Source organism: Solanum dulcamara, chromosome 8, assembly GCF_947179165.1.
Source record: "Solanum dulcamara chromosome 8, daSolDulc1.2, whole genome shotgun sequence".
In the NCBI taxonomy this organism is placed as follows: Eukaryota; Viridiplantae; Streptophyta; class Magnoliopsida; order Solanales; family Solanaceae; genus Solanum; species Solanum dulcamara.
In genome coordinates, this window is record NC_077244.1 from 12669108 (window position 1) to 12689265 (window position 20158).

At 32.8% G+C, this 20158-nt stretch overlaps 1 protein-coding gene across 1 annotated transcript; it reads left to right on the forward strand.

The window, feature by feature from the left end:
• The first annotated feature begins 398 nt into the window (after window positions 1-398).
• Window positions 399-15730, forward strand: LOC129899803 (MLO-like protein 3). The gene is given in 16 exon segments (XM_055974816.1): window positions 399-679; window positions 1524-1581; window positions 2220-2380; window positions 2899-3015; window positions 3763-3823; window positions 4008-4096; window positions 4726-4800; window positions 12155-12243; window positions 12513-12562; window positions 12680-12720; window positions 12872-13045; window positions 14304-14339; window positions 14451-14518; window positions 15062-15122; window positions 15471-15675; window positions 15678-15730. Coding segments are annotated over 16 exon segments (1470 nt in total). The 5' UTR covers window positions 399-547.
• Window positions 15731-20158: the final 4428 nt, after the last annotated feature.

A 20158-nucleotide genomic window follows, 5' to 3' on the forward strand; every position in this document is an offset into this window, starting at 1 on the left:
TATGAGTAGCATTTACATGGTCAATACTTGGGCAAGTCAGCCATTACTACTATGACTAGCATAATTTCTTCATAGTCTTCAACGTAAGCCAAGGAATAAAGTATTATTATTTTTGTCAATCATATCAACTCCCTCCAAATTGTGGAATTCAAGTTAAAGTCTACAAAACAACTACTTCAAATGCATTTATCTGGGACAGTCATATCTTATCTCATGCATAGCCCAGTCAAAAAGCCTTAATAAGACCTCCACTAGTATTATTTTTTCTACAAGAATAAATAAGAAATCTCCAACATATCATAATATGGTTCTTGTTTTTTCAAATTAAGAAAACAAACGAAATTCTAGAATTCTACATATATATATATATAGAGAGAGCAAACATTTTAGCTTCTTCTACCAATCAGTCAGGGCCATTAATCGTGAACATCTCAATATCTTTTTTTCGTTGTTCAATTAGTCTTTGCCCCGTCTCTGATTCATTCAACCTCTTTAAACTTCCCTGCAATAAACCGAAGATAGGATTTGCTTCTTCGAATTGAATACTATGGTCGGAGGAGGAGAAGGGGGAGGAGCTCGCACTCTTTTAAACACTCCAACTTGGGCTTTGGCTATTGTGTGCTTCATCTTTATATTCCTTGGCATTTTCATCGAACACTTGATCCATCTTCTTTGTCATGTAAGCAACTAGATTTTAGTTTATTCCATGTTGCTGTACTTTTAAAAAATATTGTTACACCTAGGGGTGTACATGGACCGGGTTGGTTCGAATTTTTTACAAATCAAATCAAACCATTTGTGTCTGGTTATAAAATCTATAAACCAAATCAAACCAATAAAAGTCGGGTTTTTCGATATCAATTTTTCTCGGGTTTTTCGGTTTTTTTTTCAAGTTTCTCGTATTTTTTCATAATATCTAATAAAAAGCACAGAGCATTGCTTCTTAAAAAGAGTTATAGTACAAAATATCAACGAGACAGAACACTATTTGAAGTTTTAACTTTATAATATAACTTTATAAGATGAGCTTTTTTTGTATATTATTTAGATGAGCTTCTCAAGTCCAAATCTAAATGTAAGAAAGAAAATAAAAGTTATGAAAAATTTTAAAAAAATATTTATAAATTACATTTTAATAAATATTTTTATGTATAACATAATTTAAAAGTAGTATATCTATAATCGGGTCGGTTTGGGTTCGGTTTGACTTTTTTTAGTTAAAACCAAACCAACCCTATAATGGTCGGGTTTTTTTTCCAAACACCAAACCAAGTCAAACCAAACCACTAGTCGGGTTTTTTTTCCGATTTGGTTTGGTTTGTCGATTTGGTGCGATTTATCCGTTTGCCCTGTACAGCCCTAGACTTACACCTATGTCAAATCCTTTAAATATGCATAATTTATGAAGGATTTGACACATGTACAATTAACAATATTTTTAAAAAGTCCGATATTATTTAGAATTTGTATAAAGTATATGAGACTTAATTATGAATTCCCTTGCATTTGTAACATTCGTGAAGTGGCTCAAAAAGCATAGGAAAACCGCTTTGTTCGAAGCTGTGGAGAAACTTAAATCAGGTCTTTCTTTCATATCCTAATTTTACATGACATTTCTTTAATTTGCTTACTTTCAAAAATTTAATAAATTAATTATTTATGAGAGTGTAATTTTTTCTTTTTTGCACTATTAGAATATTTTAACATGTTGAAGTAAGTCATCTGTCTTATTTTTCAAGTTACTTGTTCCACTTTTTTTTTTTTTTAAAGAAATCAGTAACCCCCATGTGGTCAGATTTTTAAAAAGCCAAAAATGCATATTTTCTTTAAAAAATCTTTATTTTAAATTTAGAGTATTGAGGTGTTTGACTAAGTTTTTTTTTTTTAGAAAAATCACTTTCAAAATCTCTGTCAAACACAAATTTCTACTTTAATATCAGCAAAAGTTATTTTTAGAAACGCTGGAAAAAAAGTTTTTTCCAGAAAGAACTTTAGAATTTTGACACAAATTTCTGTATTTTTTCGAATTGGTTAGTCCAATGCAAACTGTTACTTTTCAATAAAAAAAACTTCTCATAATTTTACAATTTAAAAAAATGAGCCAAACAAGATAAATATATAGTTACTTTCTAGTTTTCCTAATAGTATAAGATATTTTACTGTCAGTATATAGTTTTTTTTAAACTCTTTGACCATTTAATTTGATTTGTTGTATGCAGTGTTGATGCAACTAGGATTTTTATCTCTATTATTAGCAGTAATACAAAGGCCAATATCCAAAATATGCATACCAAATAGAATAACAAACTCCATGCTTCCTTGTCATCGTTCTTTACTGGATTCTACAAGTGAAAATTCAGAAGACCATTGTGGTACCAGAGTACGTGATACTTTTCGAATTTTGAGAGTCAAATAAAAAAAATTATGTTTTTTTTCATATATTTTTTAAAAGTATTTATTGTTATGATTTACAATACTTTTTACCTAGTTTTCAAATATATACATTTTATTTCAAAAAACTTAGGATCCATTTGGCCACAAATATTATTCATTTTATTTTAATTTGTTTGATTTTTCACTTTAATTGAAAAATCAATGTTTGGCCATGAAAAGTCCATATCCAATTTGAAGTTATATATTTCAAATTGGGAAAACAACTTATAAATTATTATGACTTATAGTACTTTTTATGTAGTTTTTAAATATATATTTTTTATTTTATAAAACTTAAAATTTTCCTATTTGAGTTCAGAGTCGACATTAAATAATTTGATTTTTGAATCAATCAGAACAATGATACATAAATTAAAACAAAAAGAATATATTATAATTTATGATAAAAATGTGCTCTTTCTTATTTATAATTTTAAGAAAAATTATTTGTTAATTTATTTCCAGGGGATGACTTCTTTCATGTCACAAAGTGGAATTAATCAGCTAAACAACTTCATATTTGTGCTAGCAATCATGCAGATTGTGTATAGTGTTGTCACAATGGCTTTAGGAAGAGCCAAGGTACGCTATTCCTAAATAATATTCCTTTCGTCTTAGTTTATGTGAAAGTATTATTATTATTTGGAGAGTTAAATAATTTTTTTATTATTATAATTTTCTCATTTTATTTAAAATCCGAATTATAGGCTATGTTTAGTTATAGTACTTTCCGACGTTTTCGTGTAACTTTCAAATTATGTAAAAAATTTGAAGGATCTATATTCAAATATACGTATCAAAATTAAGTATTTAAACCCTTATAATTTGATTTTTTCCGCATAAATTGGAATACAGAATGTATGTTCATTTTACTACTTTTACCTAATTTAAAAATATTTAAATATTATTTTAAAATAATTGAGAAATCAATATTAAAGAATTAAATGTTTTAATTATCACTTTTTGTAATTTTTAAATTTTTATTTTGGAATGTGAATTTACCTTTGTAGGGGAGATAAAAAAATTATTTTTAATTAACTGACAAAATTAAAATTAATCAAAATCCCAATATAAATATCAAAATAAAGAATAAGAAATCAAGAATAAAAATAACACGAGCTACTAAATTGTAACTTTAAGGGATCATTTTTGTCACTTTATTATTTTATTTATTTTACTTTCTTTTAAATTCTATTTAAGAAAAAACTGTATCTTTAATTTAAGATTATAATTTCTTTACTTTATTAAATTTCATTTTCTACTAATAGTAGTAAATATTTACTTTTAATTTTTATATTTACTATATATATTCTTCTGATTAATTAATAGATGAAACGCTGGAAAAGATGGGAGAAGGAGACGCAGACAATAGAATATATGGCAGCCAATGGTATGCACCTTCTACTTGCTTACAATAATTTAAATTTTTGAGTAATTTATATATTTCACTTAGATTATATTTAAATATAATTACATTTAATTATATTAAATTAAATATAATTAACATCTAATTTATATTGTTTGAATTCTAATTTTGCTACATTTATGATCAAATGTAACCAACCACATATTAGATCCTAATAGGTTCAGATTTACAAGAGAAACCACGTTTGGTCGACGCCACATGAACAAGTTTACAAACACTTCTATTCAACTTTGGATTGTAAGTATAAAATAATTTTTTCATTTTTCTTTGACATTTTATAAGGCAAAAAGAGAAGAATTTTGAGTATTAATATTTCATATTTAGATTTGAAAGTGACAAAAATTATCCCTTAAATATATTCCTGAGAAGATTTAATTAGTCTTTTAAATTTGTCGAAAGTGAGCATTTTTTATTTCGATCAAATAATTTAATAAACTCTATTGGTTAGGTGTTAGAAATATTGAAAGAAAAAAAAAGTAATCAGGAATATTAGGAAAGTCTCATCAAATATTAGAAACTTCAATATACAAAAAGTTAAACTAGACACCAAATATAGATATGCAATAAAATAGCAGAAGTTGCACCTCAAAATTTACAAACAAAATAAAAATAGTAGAAACTGCAAATTTGAATTCACGAAAAATCCTTTCCCCTCCTTTCAAAATTCCATTAAATCTAATAAATAGTATTTGTTAAATATCTAATAGTGATAAAAGAAAATGCTCACTTTTGACAAACTTAAATGACCAAAATGTCTCAGAAAAAATATTTAAATACCCCAAATCTATCTCCAGATATAAAGGGCCATTTATTTTTGTCTCTTTTGCTATTTTACTATTAATACTACTATTTTGCATTTGGGACAGAAATGTTTCCTGCGGCAATTCTTTCATTCAGTAGCCAAAATTGATTATCTTACATTACGCCATGGCTTCATTACGGTGCGTATTCCCTTTTTCTTCGATTTTAAATATTAGTCGTTTTGATAAATTGAAATTGTTTAAAATAATTAATCGATTGAGACGTTTAACATGATTAAAATTTAAAGGTTAACTTGACATTTTATCAATATGCAGTGATTATTACATAGTATTTTTTTTTTTTTTTTATGGGAACAGACCCTACACGAGGCTCCCACCTCTCGTGCACAGTCAGGGGTTGAGCAGCACCCCCAAGCCTTAACATAAATAATCAAAATAAAATACAAGGAGGGGGACATAAACCTTACCTCCGATCCTATGGTGGTTCATAAGTCGGCTAACCTATTAAGGTCGGCTAACTCATCCCCGATACAAAAAGAGACTAACTATAACTAGAAAGCATTAAACCTGTGAGAGGACTCCTCTCGGTACAAATCAACTAAGAAAGCATAAATGAGGGAGACTCTCCCCTTCCATGAGAATACAAGAAAGTAGCCTACACTAGTCCTATTCAAGAACAAGTATACGAACCTTCTATCTCGCATGGGTTGGGGAAATTCTTTTCATCTTTGCTCTTTTTAGACATGTCGTACCAAGTAGGTCCAAGGAAAGTTGCAGCAACACCAATCGTAGCCAAGTTGGGAAAATTAGAGATAAACATGTTCAAGAAGGTTGTTTTATCCTTTTTAATCTTCTTCTCCTGAAGCTTGCCATTCCTATCTTGTCTAGCTTTATGTAGCCCTTGGTTTCTTGTGGAAGTTGTTGAAGGTTGTAGAAGTGTTGTGTATTATCAAGTGTATGGCTGTACTTAGATAATGTATCAGCTGGAAAATTTGCTTCCCGAAAAACATGTTTGCATTGGAAGTATTCTAGCAGTTGGACCAGTTGTTGGAGTTCATTAACGTAGTTTTGAATGTTCCAGGGTGGTTTGATGTCCAGATTCAGCCACTTGATCACAAGTTCCGAATCTACTTCCAATATTACTCTATTATAACCATGTTGAATGCACCAATTAATGCCAACACTGGTTGCCTGCACTTCCGCTTGATTATTTGTTCCAACTCCCAAAGGAGAGGCAAAAGCATATATCAAATTACCCTTATGATCCCTTACTATGCCTCCTGCTCCTATCTTTCCTGGGTTGCCTATGGCACTCCCATCAGTGTTAAGTTTAACTATGTTAGGGGGGGGTTTGAGCCATTTAACCTGGGTTACTTTTATGTCATGCTTAGGGCTGGGCATTCGGTATTCGGTTCGGTATTTTCAAAGTTTGGGTTCGATAATTCGGTAATCGGTAATTCAAAGTATATACCAAATACCGAACTTTCAAACTTCGGTTCGGTGATTCGGTAATCGGTAAATCAAAATTCGGTTCGGTACGGTATTCGGTAATCCCATATTGAAGTCAAAAGATGTGAAGATTTCATTTAAAAGCATGAGAAAAATTGTAATGTATCAACTTTTAGCTACTGTAATATTCACATTAGCAACAATAATTATTCTATTCTGGAGAAGAGGGGCTTGCCATATAATATAGTCCCACTCTGACAACAGTATTTATTATCTTCAGCAATAGCAAGTAGCAACCTATATAATTTTATTGTTGTGTCGATAGTGTGAGATTCTCTGCAATCTCCAATTTTATAATCCAGGCAGAAAACAAGCACTCAACTCTCACACTTGTCTTGAAATATCAATCAATTTATCAAATTTCAAGAATATATACCAACATATTAAATCCTCTGGTTCTTCGTCTAAGCTTCATTTATATCATCAAAATTTGTTAAATTTGTAACTACACAAAGAAAAACCACATCATCAAACTCAAATTTGTCGAAGATTGCTAAAAATAAGAGCAGCCGTGTTTTTCAAGAGGACGGGAACCAAGAAAACCAAAGTAGATCATAAGGCCTCCTTGATGTTGAAGGTTCTTGATCTATTTGAAAACTTCATAATCTATTTGAAATGTTATTTAGGGTACGCGTATTATTTGGGGGAAAAATAGAGACAGAATGTGAAGGAAGAATGGAAGAGGAAGAGGAAGAGAAGAAGCAAAGAGAACTTACCTTCAAGTGAAGCGGATGGCGGCGTGAAGCGGTGAAGGTGAAAGCGGAGTGAAGCAGTGAAGCTGATGCAGCAGTTTCTGCCATTACTATTGCTGTAGAGAGCATAAGAACCCTTGTTCAATTGGGCTAGATGTAGTGAATGTAAAACATACTTAATTGGGCTGTTAAGGACTGGGCTGGACTTCAAGTTAAATTATAGGAATGGGCCTATAGCCCTTTATGTTTAAAAGTCATTTTTTAGGAGGCCCAACAGAAATAATTTCGGTATTCGGTATTTACCGAATACCGAACGGGAAAATTATAAATATCGAAACCGAAACCGAAATACCGAAATATTAAATTTTGGTACCGAATACCGAACCGAAGTACCGAATACCGAATACCAAAATACCGAAATAGTCGGTTCGGTCCGGTAATTCGGTTTCCGGTATTTTATGCCCACCCCTAGTCATGCTTACAGTTTTCTATCCAAATAATTAGATCTTTCCAAGCTGGTGGCCATTGGATATATGGAAAAACTGTGGTAATAAGCATGTATATTTCTTTGATTATATTGAACTTCACCCTAGTAGTACTAGATTTCTTTCCTCCATATTTACTTGCACACCTGTTCTTCCAGACATTCCAGCAAATAAATATAGGGAGGGCTTGCAACATGAGTTTATGTACAGCATTGTTTGGTTTGTAGGTCCACCATCTCATCAAGATGTCTCTAATGGAGTTGTGGTCCTGCCTGATTCCCCCCCAGTTAGAGAAATATGTCCAGATGTGTTTAGCAAAGCTTCCAGAGACAAATATGTGATCTATGTTGTCCAAACCAGGCCTGTAGCAGCATGAGCACTCTGCAGTTTCTCTCCCAAAAGAAATCAGTTTATCATTGGTTGGCAGTTTGTGTCTCAATGCTCTCCAAAGCAAGAATGAAGCCTTGAAAGGGATGTTAGTATGCCATGTCATCCTATCTATCAATGTCTTGTTTTTTTTCTTTCTCACATTTTCCCAAGCTGATTTACAAGTGAAATTTCCATGTGATTGCAGCTTCCATTGAGCTTGATCTAATGTGTTTTGTTGGTACATGATTTTAGTATTGAGAATTGTGTGTATCATGTGTTGAGGGGCCTGTTGCCTGATTTTCTCTTCATTCCATTTTCCATTTGTCAAGAACATGGAGACAGTGGAGTTGTTGAATCTTGGAATATATTCATAGTGATTGGCTAGAGGGCCAATACCCAGCCAATCATCCCACCAGAAACTGCAGTTCCCTGAACATAAGGTCCACTTAATGTGAGGTTCTATGTCACCTTTGTTCTTCATCATGTTCTTCCACATGAGAGATTGACCTGTGTGCCACTTTTTTGTGACAGGGTGAGCTCTTTTGCAGTATTTAGCTCTCAGGAAATCCCCCCATAAAGATCTCTTAGTTCTGAACAACCACCAATGTTTGTATTGCATTGCCAGACATATATCTTCCAAGTTTTTTACACCAATACCTCCCTCCTCATATGGTAAGCTAAGGGTTTCCCAAGAGGCCCAATGATACTTCCTTTTCTCCTTATCCCAACCCCAGAAGAAGTCAGCAATAAGGCATTTTATTTGTTTCAAAGTGGTTCTGGTAGGGGTTATGGCAGATAACAGATGTATAGGAAGTGATTGAAGCACTGATTTGATCAAAGTGGCTCTCCCCCCATAGCTTAGCATCTTTGTCTGCCACCCTTGAATTTTAGCAATCACTTTTGAAACTATACCAGTGAAATATATGACCCTTTGTCTTCCTATATACAATGGACATCCCAAGTATGTCATAGGCCCATGAGTGCATTTATAATCAGTGATGGTCACTACTCTATCCATTATATCATCAGGGGTATTGGTAGGGATTAAGATTTGGCTTTTTTCCTTATTAATAAGCTGCCCAGAAATGCCTTCATACATCTGAAGAGTCTTCATGATGAGTTGAAGGGAATACTTGGAAGTTGAGGTGAAAATAATAATGTCATCTACAAAACTCAAGTGGTTAATTTGAGGACCCCTTTTCTCCATTTGAAAACCAGTGTATAGATAGTGCTGATGAAGGTTGTTTAACATTCTGGTCAGTACTTCTGCACCAAGAACAAAGAGAGCAGGAGAGAGTGGGTCTCCCTGTTTGAGACCTCTTGTTGAGTGGAAAAAACCATGCCTGCTGCCATTTATGATGACAGAGTACCAATTGTTAGACATTATTCTCCATACCATGTCTATGAAGGTTTCCCCAAATCCCATCTTTCTCATGACAAGACAGATAAAGGACCATGAGACTCTATCATAAGCCTTGGCCATGTCAAGTTTAATAACCACATTATCTCCAATTTTGGGTTTGTTTATGTTATGCATAATTTCTTGAGCCAGCATAATGTTCTCAGATATGCTCCTTCCTTGGACAAATCCAGACTGATTATCAGAAATAAGATGTGGAAGGATGGGAGCCAGTCTGCTACTAAGGAGTTTGGAGATTATTTTGCTACTAAAATTGCTGAGAGATATAGGTCTGAATTCAGATAGTCTATTAGGATGTTCAACTTTTGGGAGTAGAACCAGACATGCATGGGAGACGTATTTTGGGATGTCATGGCCATTAAAGAAAAACAGAATCAGCTCCAAAAGGTCCTCACTGATAATGTCCCAGCATACCTGGAAAAACTTGCCACTCATCCCATCAGGACCTGCAGCAGAAGTACCATTCATAGAGAAAATCACTTTCTGTACCTCCTCTTTAGTAGGTACCCTTTGCAACATGTGGTTTTGATTGTCACTGACCTTTCTAGGTATGTACTTAAGGAAATCTTCATTGATTTTCTTGTTGTCTGTAGTAAATATCTTTTCAAAGTAATGACATGCAGCCTTGGCAATTTCCTCATTTCCCTGAATACTATTACCCTGATCATCCTCAATTTTGTGAATATACAGTCTTCTCCTTCTCCCTCTAATGATAGCATGAAAGTAATTGGAGTTGGCATCCCCTTCCTTAAACCATTGGAGTTGAGTTTTTTGTTTGAGGATGGATTGCTCTATCTTTAGATACCTGATGTATTTGGCATTGATCAAGTTCAACTTGGTTCTATTATCTTCGGAGTTATCACTGATTATTGCATCCTCAGCCTCTCTAACTTTTGTCTCAAAATCAGTGATGGAAGAGAAAATATCACCATATTCTTGTCTTGACCACTTACTCAGAGTGCTTCGCACTCTTTTCATTTTGTCCTGAAATCTTCTCATAGGATTTCCTGCGGCAGGTTTTCCCCAGCACGTTTTCACTACATCAAGGAAGCTATCATTATCAACCCAGCAGTGTAGAAACTTAAAATACTTAGGGGCATTGTTCTGTCTCTCTGCACACTCCATGAATAAAGGGCAATGGTCTGATCCAGTGGAAGCTAAATGAGTAATAGTAGTCATGGGCATCATGTCTAACCACTTATCATTTACCATAGCTCTATCTAGTCTCTTCCAAATCCTGGCATCATTATCTCTGTTGTTACACCATGTATACTTTGCACCATGAAAACCCAAGTCTATGAGTCCACAAGCTTCAATAGTACTTATGAATTCAAAATTTTTGTTCATGTTGTAGGGTATGCCCCCCAGCTTCTCTTCAATGCCAGTGATTACATTAAAATCCCCTATTGTACACCATGGTTTGCCTACACTGGAATATAGCAGTAGTTTATCCCAAAGATCTCTTCTCAAATGATCTTTACATTTAGCATAAACAAAGGTTGTGAGATAGGTAATATGCCATGTAACATGTTTGATCTCACAGGTAATCTGCTGCTCATCCTGATCTATAATGGAGCATGCTACATCTTTATTCCAGAAGAGCCAAATTTTGTTGTTGGAATTATGAATAGCACTGTCCATATTAAGCTGAATTTTATGTGAATTGAGGTGTGATTGGTTTGAGAATGGTTCAAGAATTGCCATCATAGAGATTTTGTGATAGTCTTTGAGTTTTTGAAGTCTATCTAGTGAACCCTGAGTATCAATACTCCTTGCATTCCAACATAGGGTATTAATCATTGAGACTTATTTGATTTGGACCTTGTTTTGATGCCACTTTTGCAAATAGCATTATCAGAACTTGTTGTGTTATCTTGTTGCTTCTTTTTCCTATTTTCTTGCTGACCCCTGGTAGAAAGAGCCCTCCTTTCCTCCTCTTCTTTTTGAACCTCATCATATTGGTCAGGATCTTCCTCATCCTCAGAATGTGTGACTCTGTATTCATCTGTTAGTTCTTGTGGTGTAATTTCCTTGTTAAGGGCACATTTTCCAGTATTCGGTTTCTGAATTTGCAAAGCTGTCACATGGATGCCTGCATGTTCCACCACCAATACATCATGTAAGCTCTGTTGTCCTGATTGCATTTCTTTAATAATTTTCTTCTTCAACGCATCCCTTTTCTTCTTACTAAGTGCTAATGTAGACTTGTTGTTAAACGCCTGAGGACTCTCATTTTGCCTTTTCGGATCCGGAGGTTCCTTATCCATTGTGTAGCAGTCCTCTTCTTGTTGTGAGTATTCATTGTACCTCTCCTTTCTGGTTACAGTTGTAGTAGTTACCTCTATGGTAGCAGGAGCTCTAATGTCTTTCCTATGGTCAACCAAAGTACTTTCCCTCCCTCTGGTAACCCCTTCCTGCAAGTTAGTGGGTTCCTCCTGTATTCCCCCATCCTCACCTCCATAAACTACAACAGCTACATCATTCACAACAATAAAATTATTGGGGGAGCCATGAGGCTGTGGGAGAGATAAGTCAATACCTGGCTCCTTCATTTTTGTAATATTGCAGTCGTCCTCAAGTGTATCATTTGTGTCTGCATTTAAACCAATAATCGGGACTTGGGGGTGTGGGAGAGATAAGTCAATACCTGAATCCTTCCTTTTTGTCGTATTGCAGTCATCATCCAGTGTGTCATTTGTGTTAGCATCTAAATCATTAATGGGGACTTGGGGGTGTGGGAGAGATAAGTCAATACCTGAATCCTTCCTTTTTTTTTTGTTGCAGTCGTCATACATTGTGTCATTTGCATCAGCATCTAAGCCATTAATGGGGACTTGGGGGGATGGGAGAGATAAGTCAATACCTGTTTGCTTTGCTAGATTCTGCTTTGATTGAATTACATAGTATATAATATTCGTGATTCATTCAATTCAATCGTCCATATGTAACAAAAAGTCCTCAAAAACGATTTGATTGTGGTCAATTGTCAAAGCATTAACCATACTATCTCACTAATTATGTATTTCCCTTTTATTTACTCAATTAATCTAAATATGCAGGCACATTTATCTTCAAGCAACGCCTTTAATTTTCAAAAGTACATTGAACGATCTTTAGAGGATGATTTCAAAGTCGTTGTTGGCATAAGGTAATTGATAAATCACATAACAAGCTTCGACTTCGGCTCTTAAAGTTGTGAACTAATTTCTTCTTTTTATACACGGACAACTGACAAATAATCAATTATGGTGACTCAAAGTAGAATTTTGAAATTATCATAATTTCTATTAAAAATCACTTGCGAGACAAATTTATGACAATAAGTCAAAATAATATGCGTAAAATCTTGTATACGCCATGCATAATTATTAATTACCTATACACTGACAATCTCCTCTTATTCTTTTACTGGAACAGTCCTTTCATGTGGTTAATAGTGGTCATCTTCTTGTTGGTTGACGTCCATGGTATGTCATCACTATTTAATTACTCCATATTTTAGCCCATCACTAATTAATATTTGGTTTATTTTTTTCAGCTTATATATCTAATAATAATAATTCTTTTTTAATTATTTCATACAGGATGGAACATCTATCTTTGGGTATCATTTCTCCCACTCATCGTAAGGAAATACAAAATTCTCATCTTAATTGGTGACATACATAATTTATTCATCCGTTAATTCTATTTAGTGAAGGACTATAAAATTTACTATTCGTTGCTAATCTTATTTAGTGACGAATTATAAAATTTACTAATGGTCGATTTTATAGACAGTGTTGGTGATTGGGACTAAGCTGGAGACAATTGTGGCCCAAATGGCACTTCAATTGGAAAATCAAGAGAGTGTCATCATAGGATCCCCATTGGTGCAACCTAATGATAGACTATTTTGGTTTAATCAACCTCAATTTGTTTTGACCCTTCTCCATTATACCCTTTTCATAGTAAGCAATTTCTCCTTTCATCTCATCTTTACGCAGCTTTAATGCCGGTTTGACTTAATTTATTTTAAGCAATTTATAAGTCAAAAAAAAAGTTATTTTCGGCTTATAAGCTGCTTTAGATAAATTATGCCAAACAGACTCAATTATTTTTTTAGGCTTATTTTAAGCACAAAATGGCTTAAATTGATCAGCCAAACACTCAAAAAAGTTGAAAACAGTTTATAAGCAACTTATAAGCCAACCCAAATGAGCTCTTAATCACCTATATTTAATGAATTCGTGTACACTACAAAAAAAACACTGCATTTAGCTATAAACTTTATTGTTGGTCAGTCGGTATTTTGCTCGTGGCTAACAAAAATTTATCGCTAAGTAGGATTAGCAACGAATTTTGTTGTTTAGCTACAAATTTTGTCCGTCGCTGAATCCAATTTTGTAGTAGTGGCATTTTGATATAGCTGGTAATTAGAGGTATTAAATGGACGGGTTGAATTGAATATGATCAAAATGAACTAAGTTAATAAATAGGCGGATCAAAAGTTATTTAATTAGTGAAATGGGCTAAAAGCAGGTCATAACTCAATTCGTCCATTCCTTATCAATTTAAGTGTTTTAGTTTGACTAGACATAAAGTTTAATAAATCAAAAAAGATTTTGAATCTTGTGGTTTTTAAACTAAAGATGTGAAGTCCTTTAAATTTTGCCACCTTAGACTTATAGAGGATGTTGGGATTGAAAAGCTTACTAAATATAGAAAGAGGCCCGTACACTCTTTTTAAACAAATTAAAAAAAGTGAGTAAAATATTTAAATTAAAATGGAGGGAGTACAGTTTAGTTTCTTTGTTTGTATCAAATTAAAAAAATATTTTAATAATATTTTTCATGAATAATTTTGAGCTATACATCAGGTCAAATTTAGATTGATTGAAATGAATTAGGCTAAAATGAGTTGATCAGGTAATGAATCTGCCCAAACTTAAACAAATTGCATGAATCATATTTTCATGGCCTAATTTTTCCACATCTACCGATAACTTCTCGACTTTCTCAATTATTAATCTCACCACTTATGTTGTAACATATATTAGCTATCTTTTAAAGTATTTAATAGTTCAGATATCTTTTAAATTTTTCATTTTCATTTTTACATTATGCTTATAAGAAAATTAAATCATCAAATTTTTGCTTTTCCCCCCTCTCCCTAACAATTAACTTATCTATCTATTTTCTTTGTGTTCCATGACTTGATTATCGTAGAATGCATTTGAGCTGGCCTTCTTTATTTGGGTGACGGTAAATCTCTACCTTAATTAGCCAAAAAGTAGAATAACTTGTTCTTATAATTAATTAAATTAACAACTCTTTTTTTCCAATTATATTTTGTGAAAAAATTAAATATTTTAGTGGCAATTTGGAATAAGCTCTTGTTATCATGAGCATGTGGAGATCATCGTTGTCAGGGTAGTTTTAGCGTAAGTCATATTTCCATCCTCAATTTCATTATCACAACTATTTTCTCTTTTTACATTTTTGTATTTAAAGTGACATTTTGTCAAAATAAAATTATTATTTCTTGCAATAATTACAGTTCAGTCTCTTCGGGTGATTAAATTGGCGTTTGATCATGAAAATTAAATATTATACATTTTATTTGAAAATTTTAAAGTTAGAATTATGTTTGGCCATTTTATTTGCAAAGAATATTTAGAAAGTGAATGTACTTTTTCTAATAGAGTTTTCACCCCCCCAATTTCTAAAAACTAGCAAAATCAACCTACTTGGCTAATTTATTTAATACATATTATCAAATCTACTTTAAAAGAGTAATATCTCATAATAGATTATCACATAATATAATATTATAGATTAGATTTCATATACAAGTTATTATAAATATTTTTCACATATAATATACATTCTTGTATATTAGGGCTAGCGTACATAATTATATTTGGTCGATCGATCAAAATGTAAGGATCCTAATTAATTTCCTTGCATATATGTGGGACATGCAGGCTGATGGTTCAAGTACTTTGTAGTTACATTACTTTGCCTCTCTATGCCCTTGTTACACAGGTTTGTTACTCCATAAAACATATATACTTCCATAATGATTTGATTCACTTTACAAACCTATTTTAGTTAATTAAGGATTTTTTTTCTTCAAATTTAGGAATTAATTTAATTAATTGATAGGTTTATCGATGGAACAATAACGAAACTTTATGATAACTTTTATTCGTGCAACGTTGATTAAGTTGCATCACAAATGATTTCTTTTATTCAACGTCGTTGAATCAAGATTTTTAAAAGTCTAAAGCATGTATATATAATACTGACCTTAAGGATATTTCATCAGTTGCATGACGTGATCATAATATAAAAGTATGTTCTATTTTATGATTTATTTACTTTTTGGTCTAGATGGGTTCACATTTCAAAAGTGCATTGTTGGAAGAACACATAACACAAGCCATAAAGCAATGGCACACAGAAGTGAAGAGGAAGAAAAAGAACAGGCTGCAGGAATTAGAGTCGTCACATTATTCTGTTCCTAAGACGAAAATCACTACCTCTCCAGAAATAAAATTAAGTGATTGTGCTCATGAAATTCAAGAGATCTCTGAAGAAGTGTAAAAGTATCAACAGTCCATCAAAATGAATCAGAAATAGCTGTTGATTGAAAGAGTTAGAAGAAAGAGAGTTTTTCATAAGTAGAATACAGAAAAAAGAAATTGAAATTTTTGTAATTGGGATTAATTTTTAGTCAAAAAATGAATGTATATGTTTTTAGTTTTTATATATGTTACCTATCTATTTAAAATTGAAATTGGAAGTTGATTAAATATCTGTCAAAGGGAAAGTTAACGATAATTATTTGGTGTCAATAATATAATTTTTTCATATTATATTTATCGCTAATAATAAATATGGATATTTATAATCAGGTGTGGACATTATTTCCCTTTTATTTAAGGTGAAGAATAAATAACATCTTATAACTCTCCGTAATTAATCTATGTAAACATTCCTAAATCGTACGTATATGAGGAGTGGGATGACTACTTCATCATAAATGATTCACATTCATTCAAGTGGCAGTGTCTTAATTTTTAACTTCGTAATGAATAAGATATGAACTTTTCAGAAGACTTGAAAGTTACTTCGCATTATGATAATTTTGTTATTAAACAAGACTAATGTTTCATTAGATTAATTTTTACTTTAATTTCTTACATTTCTTTTAATGAATGAAAATGTAAATGATGCGCCTATTTAAGGAGCATTATTTGTGAGCTCCATAAGAGAGAGACAAAAAGTCTCTCTTTCATTTACTCTTTCTTTTACTAGTTCTCTCACTGTCTTAAATACTTATACTTTCTATGATGAATTTTTAGGTAATTGTATTTGTGCAACTCCAAACATTCAACCATGAGTACATGTATTTGAGGGAGTTGTGGAACCTTAGAGAGTGACCGATCTTAACAATTTTCACTAGAGTCTAGCTGAAATTGCTTTCAAGGAAGTGGCTTGCCACAATACAATATTTGTGATAATTCACTTACTATTTTTAATTTTTTATCCGCTATCAATATTATAGTATTTTTTTCCAACAATTTGAAAATGATTTTTTACATACAATATTGAACAAATGGCCAATTCCTTGAACAAAACTCTTTCGAACATGTCAAAGGTTGAGCCTTTGGAAGTCAATAATTTCAAACATTAGACACAAAAACAACTTTAAATTTTCTTTGAAAAATTTAAAGTTGATTATGTTTTGTTTAACAAACCTCCTACTGATGCCTCAAACACTACTACTGATTCTAGCACTGTTATGATTATAGATGATGTGACAAAAAAAGTTTGAAAAAGATAACAAAACTGTTAGAGGACATTTGCCACATCGTATAATTTCTTTGTATAATTTCCGCTAGACTATTAGATGAGGGTTGATAGCCTCAAATCTCCATTGTATAATTTCTTTTTCCATCCGTTACCTCCTTGATCCAGCAAGTAAAGACAAGGCGAGTTCTAATGCGTGCACTCATTAAAAAGTAATCAAAGTGAAGGGAAAAATAATACATGCATACATACTATTCAAAAATTACGTTTTATTAGTTCTATGTCGTTAATTCTTCATGATTTCCACAATCCTAATTGCAGAATTAGCTACTCATAATTGGATGACCACAATTCATATTAATTTAGTTAAAATAAATCATGCACTTACACTAAAGAGTATGGAAATCTAAAAGCTTCAATTGAATCGAAAAATAAACGTTGATGATAAAAGTTCAAAAATTCAAGCCAAAAGTAGTTTATGCTTAATTTCCCAAACTCCAAAATGTGCGTAACATAATAAAAACATAAAAGTATATTTATAGACAACTAATTCAAAATAAAACAAAACTAAAAAAATAAGAAAAATAGGCCGGTTAGGATTCTATGACTTGTTCCCACGGATCGTAGAACACTGAATGAGTCGTAGACCCTCTCGTGGTCACAAGTTCAATCTCCCATCTTTCTTATACAGATAGCTTTCTACTTCTCGTAATAAATATTATGGCTCATAGCCCAAGCCCGGGGTCTTCATACTCTATACATCTTCTACGGTTAAACCTACGGCTCGTAGAACATTCTATGGATTGTAGACCTCGTCATAACTCTAGACTAGTAACTCCAGACTTGCCTTCAGATTTCACCACTGCTTCTATGACTACCATCTATGACTCGTAGAATTTTTTACGGCTCGTAGGTTGGCTTTGTAGAAGACAAATTGCAGCTGCAGTTTACTGTGTTTTTCACTCTTCACCGCCACAATCTCTTTTCCAATAAAACAAAGACAAACACAATCAAATCTACTAACAAATGCTTAAAAGACACAAAACATTCTTAAGTTTAAAGCATTATAAGTACTATAAATCCATGATACATCAACACCCTCAACTTAAAGCGATTGTTTGTCCTCAAGTGACACTACTATTAGAAAACGACACTATGCAAAAAAAGATCAAGAAATTACGGCCATTACATGGTTTTTCAACTCACAACATCCTCCACTTTTTATTCAAACATCAGTGCAATCACTATCTCTAAATCAAGCTAACTCACGTGGATCAATTTATGAAATCACTATACCAATAGACACATTTCCATACATAGACAACAATCACTAAGATCATGACTTTTCTACAATGTTACTTGTGCCCTCACTAAAAACAAGTCCCGTGTTCACATAGATATCAAAAATATTTTTCAAGAACAGGAACTCGGTATATGCTCACTCTCACAAAAGAAATTCAAAATTCATGCACAATACCATAGGGTTTCACTTATTTTCAATACTTAGACTCTTAAATAGTTGAATTAGATTCACAATAGAACTGTTTTTAGCTTGTAACATAGGCTCGGGGAAGGGTGTGGTATATTTGGATTATAGTGAATTTTTCCCCTCCTAGACGCTACATTAGCTTAATTCCACATTTGACAACCCGTAACTTGTTTCACCCCTATTCTCTTTTTTCATTTATACTCGGGTGTGGCTTTTCGCTCTTCTTTTCTAAATAATTTCTTATGTTTGGAAATTTCATTGTTTTTGCTCATTTATTCTATGTAAGACCCCAAAAGTTGAAAAGTCAAACAAAAGAAGAATCTCAGAAAAAGTTTCTGGTGCAAAACTTGACAGAGCTTTGTACGGACCGTATAAGGTTATACGGTCCGTAGAAGGTGGTTATGTGAAGGACTGTGAAAAAGGAAAATTTTGGGCTAAGAATCACGAATGGCTCTACCGCCAATGATGAAGTCTATGAACCGCTAGACCTTCCCGTATAAAGGACTTCTAAGGATTTGGGAAGGGACCAACTTGACGGAAACTTAAACAGACCGTGGTGGAAGAGCCGTAAACCCAATCGTGTAGGGAAGGCTTCAAGAACAGTTGGAGAAGTGTTCTTCACAAGTCCTTTTTATGGCCTGTATGGTGTTCCACATACCTTAGAAGGTGCCCGTGGAACTCGTTCGACAATGAGACTTAAAGGGGCAATCTGGACTTTTCCCCACTATATTATAATTAGACTTGGACATTTTTGGGGTTAATTCCTATACCACTAGCTATCCAAAACCCTTCCTTAATCCCTCATTCTCTCAAATACAATCCCAACCAAAATCTTCTCTCTAAAAGAACTCTCTTCAAGGTTTCTTCTAGTTCAAGTTTCAAGTTCAAGGTTCTTCAAACTCCATTACATTAGGTCTTTAATACCTAAGGTATGTGAGAATTCACCAATGGATTACTTTCATCCATTGACTCCCGAAAGAACTCAATTCCTTCAATTTAATTTTACCTAATTCAAGAGGGTTTCATGTCAATTCTTCGTGGGTCCTTCTCAATTGATTTCAATTAATGTTATTTCATCTTGTTATGCATAAATTTACTATGATACATGGTTTTAAATTGATTTCACATGGACCCATGCATTATTCTATGATTTTCAAGTATAAACTATGGATTTATGATCATGAACTTATGAAGGATTTATGAGAAGCTATGAATTATGTTTCAAGTATGTTTTCAAGTATGAATTAATGAATTGTAAAAGGTTTTTTCTCATGATATGGATGAAATCATGATTTAGATGCTTAGAAAGGTAAGTGTCTATATGAACAATGTTATAAAATGATGATATAAGAAGCTATTCTTATGATATATTTTATGAATGTGGATTGATACACGTTTTCCTTTCCTAATTTTAATGATTTACTTATTCCGTTGAGATTAACTTAGCACAGAGAGGACTTTGTGGTAGAGACTTGATAAGAGAGTCTTTAGTAGCAACCCCTAGTCCCAAACTACATTTCCCCCATAGGTTGCCTTGATTGGCCTACCTAGTGGATCCACATATAACAAATGTTATGATGATGATACAGAGTCTACCTTGGTAAGTAACCTATCTCTTTTTGACGTGGGAGTTACATCGGATTCTATGTTATAGCTCACATGGTCTTAAATATCGGTTAAGGTTAATATTCCACAAAGCAACTATGTATTGTTTTATAAGTTCTCAAATGATGTTTTTATGATGTATTGACCTTATTAAAACTTTCATGCTTTATTT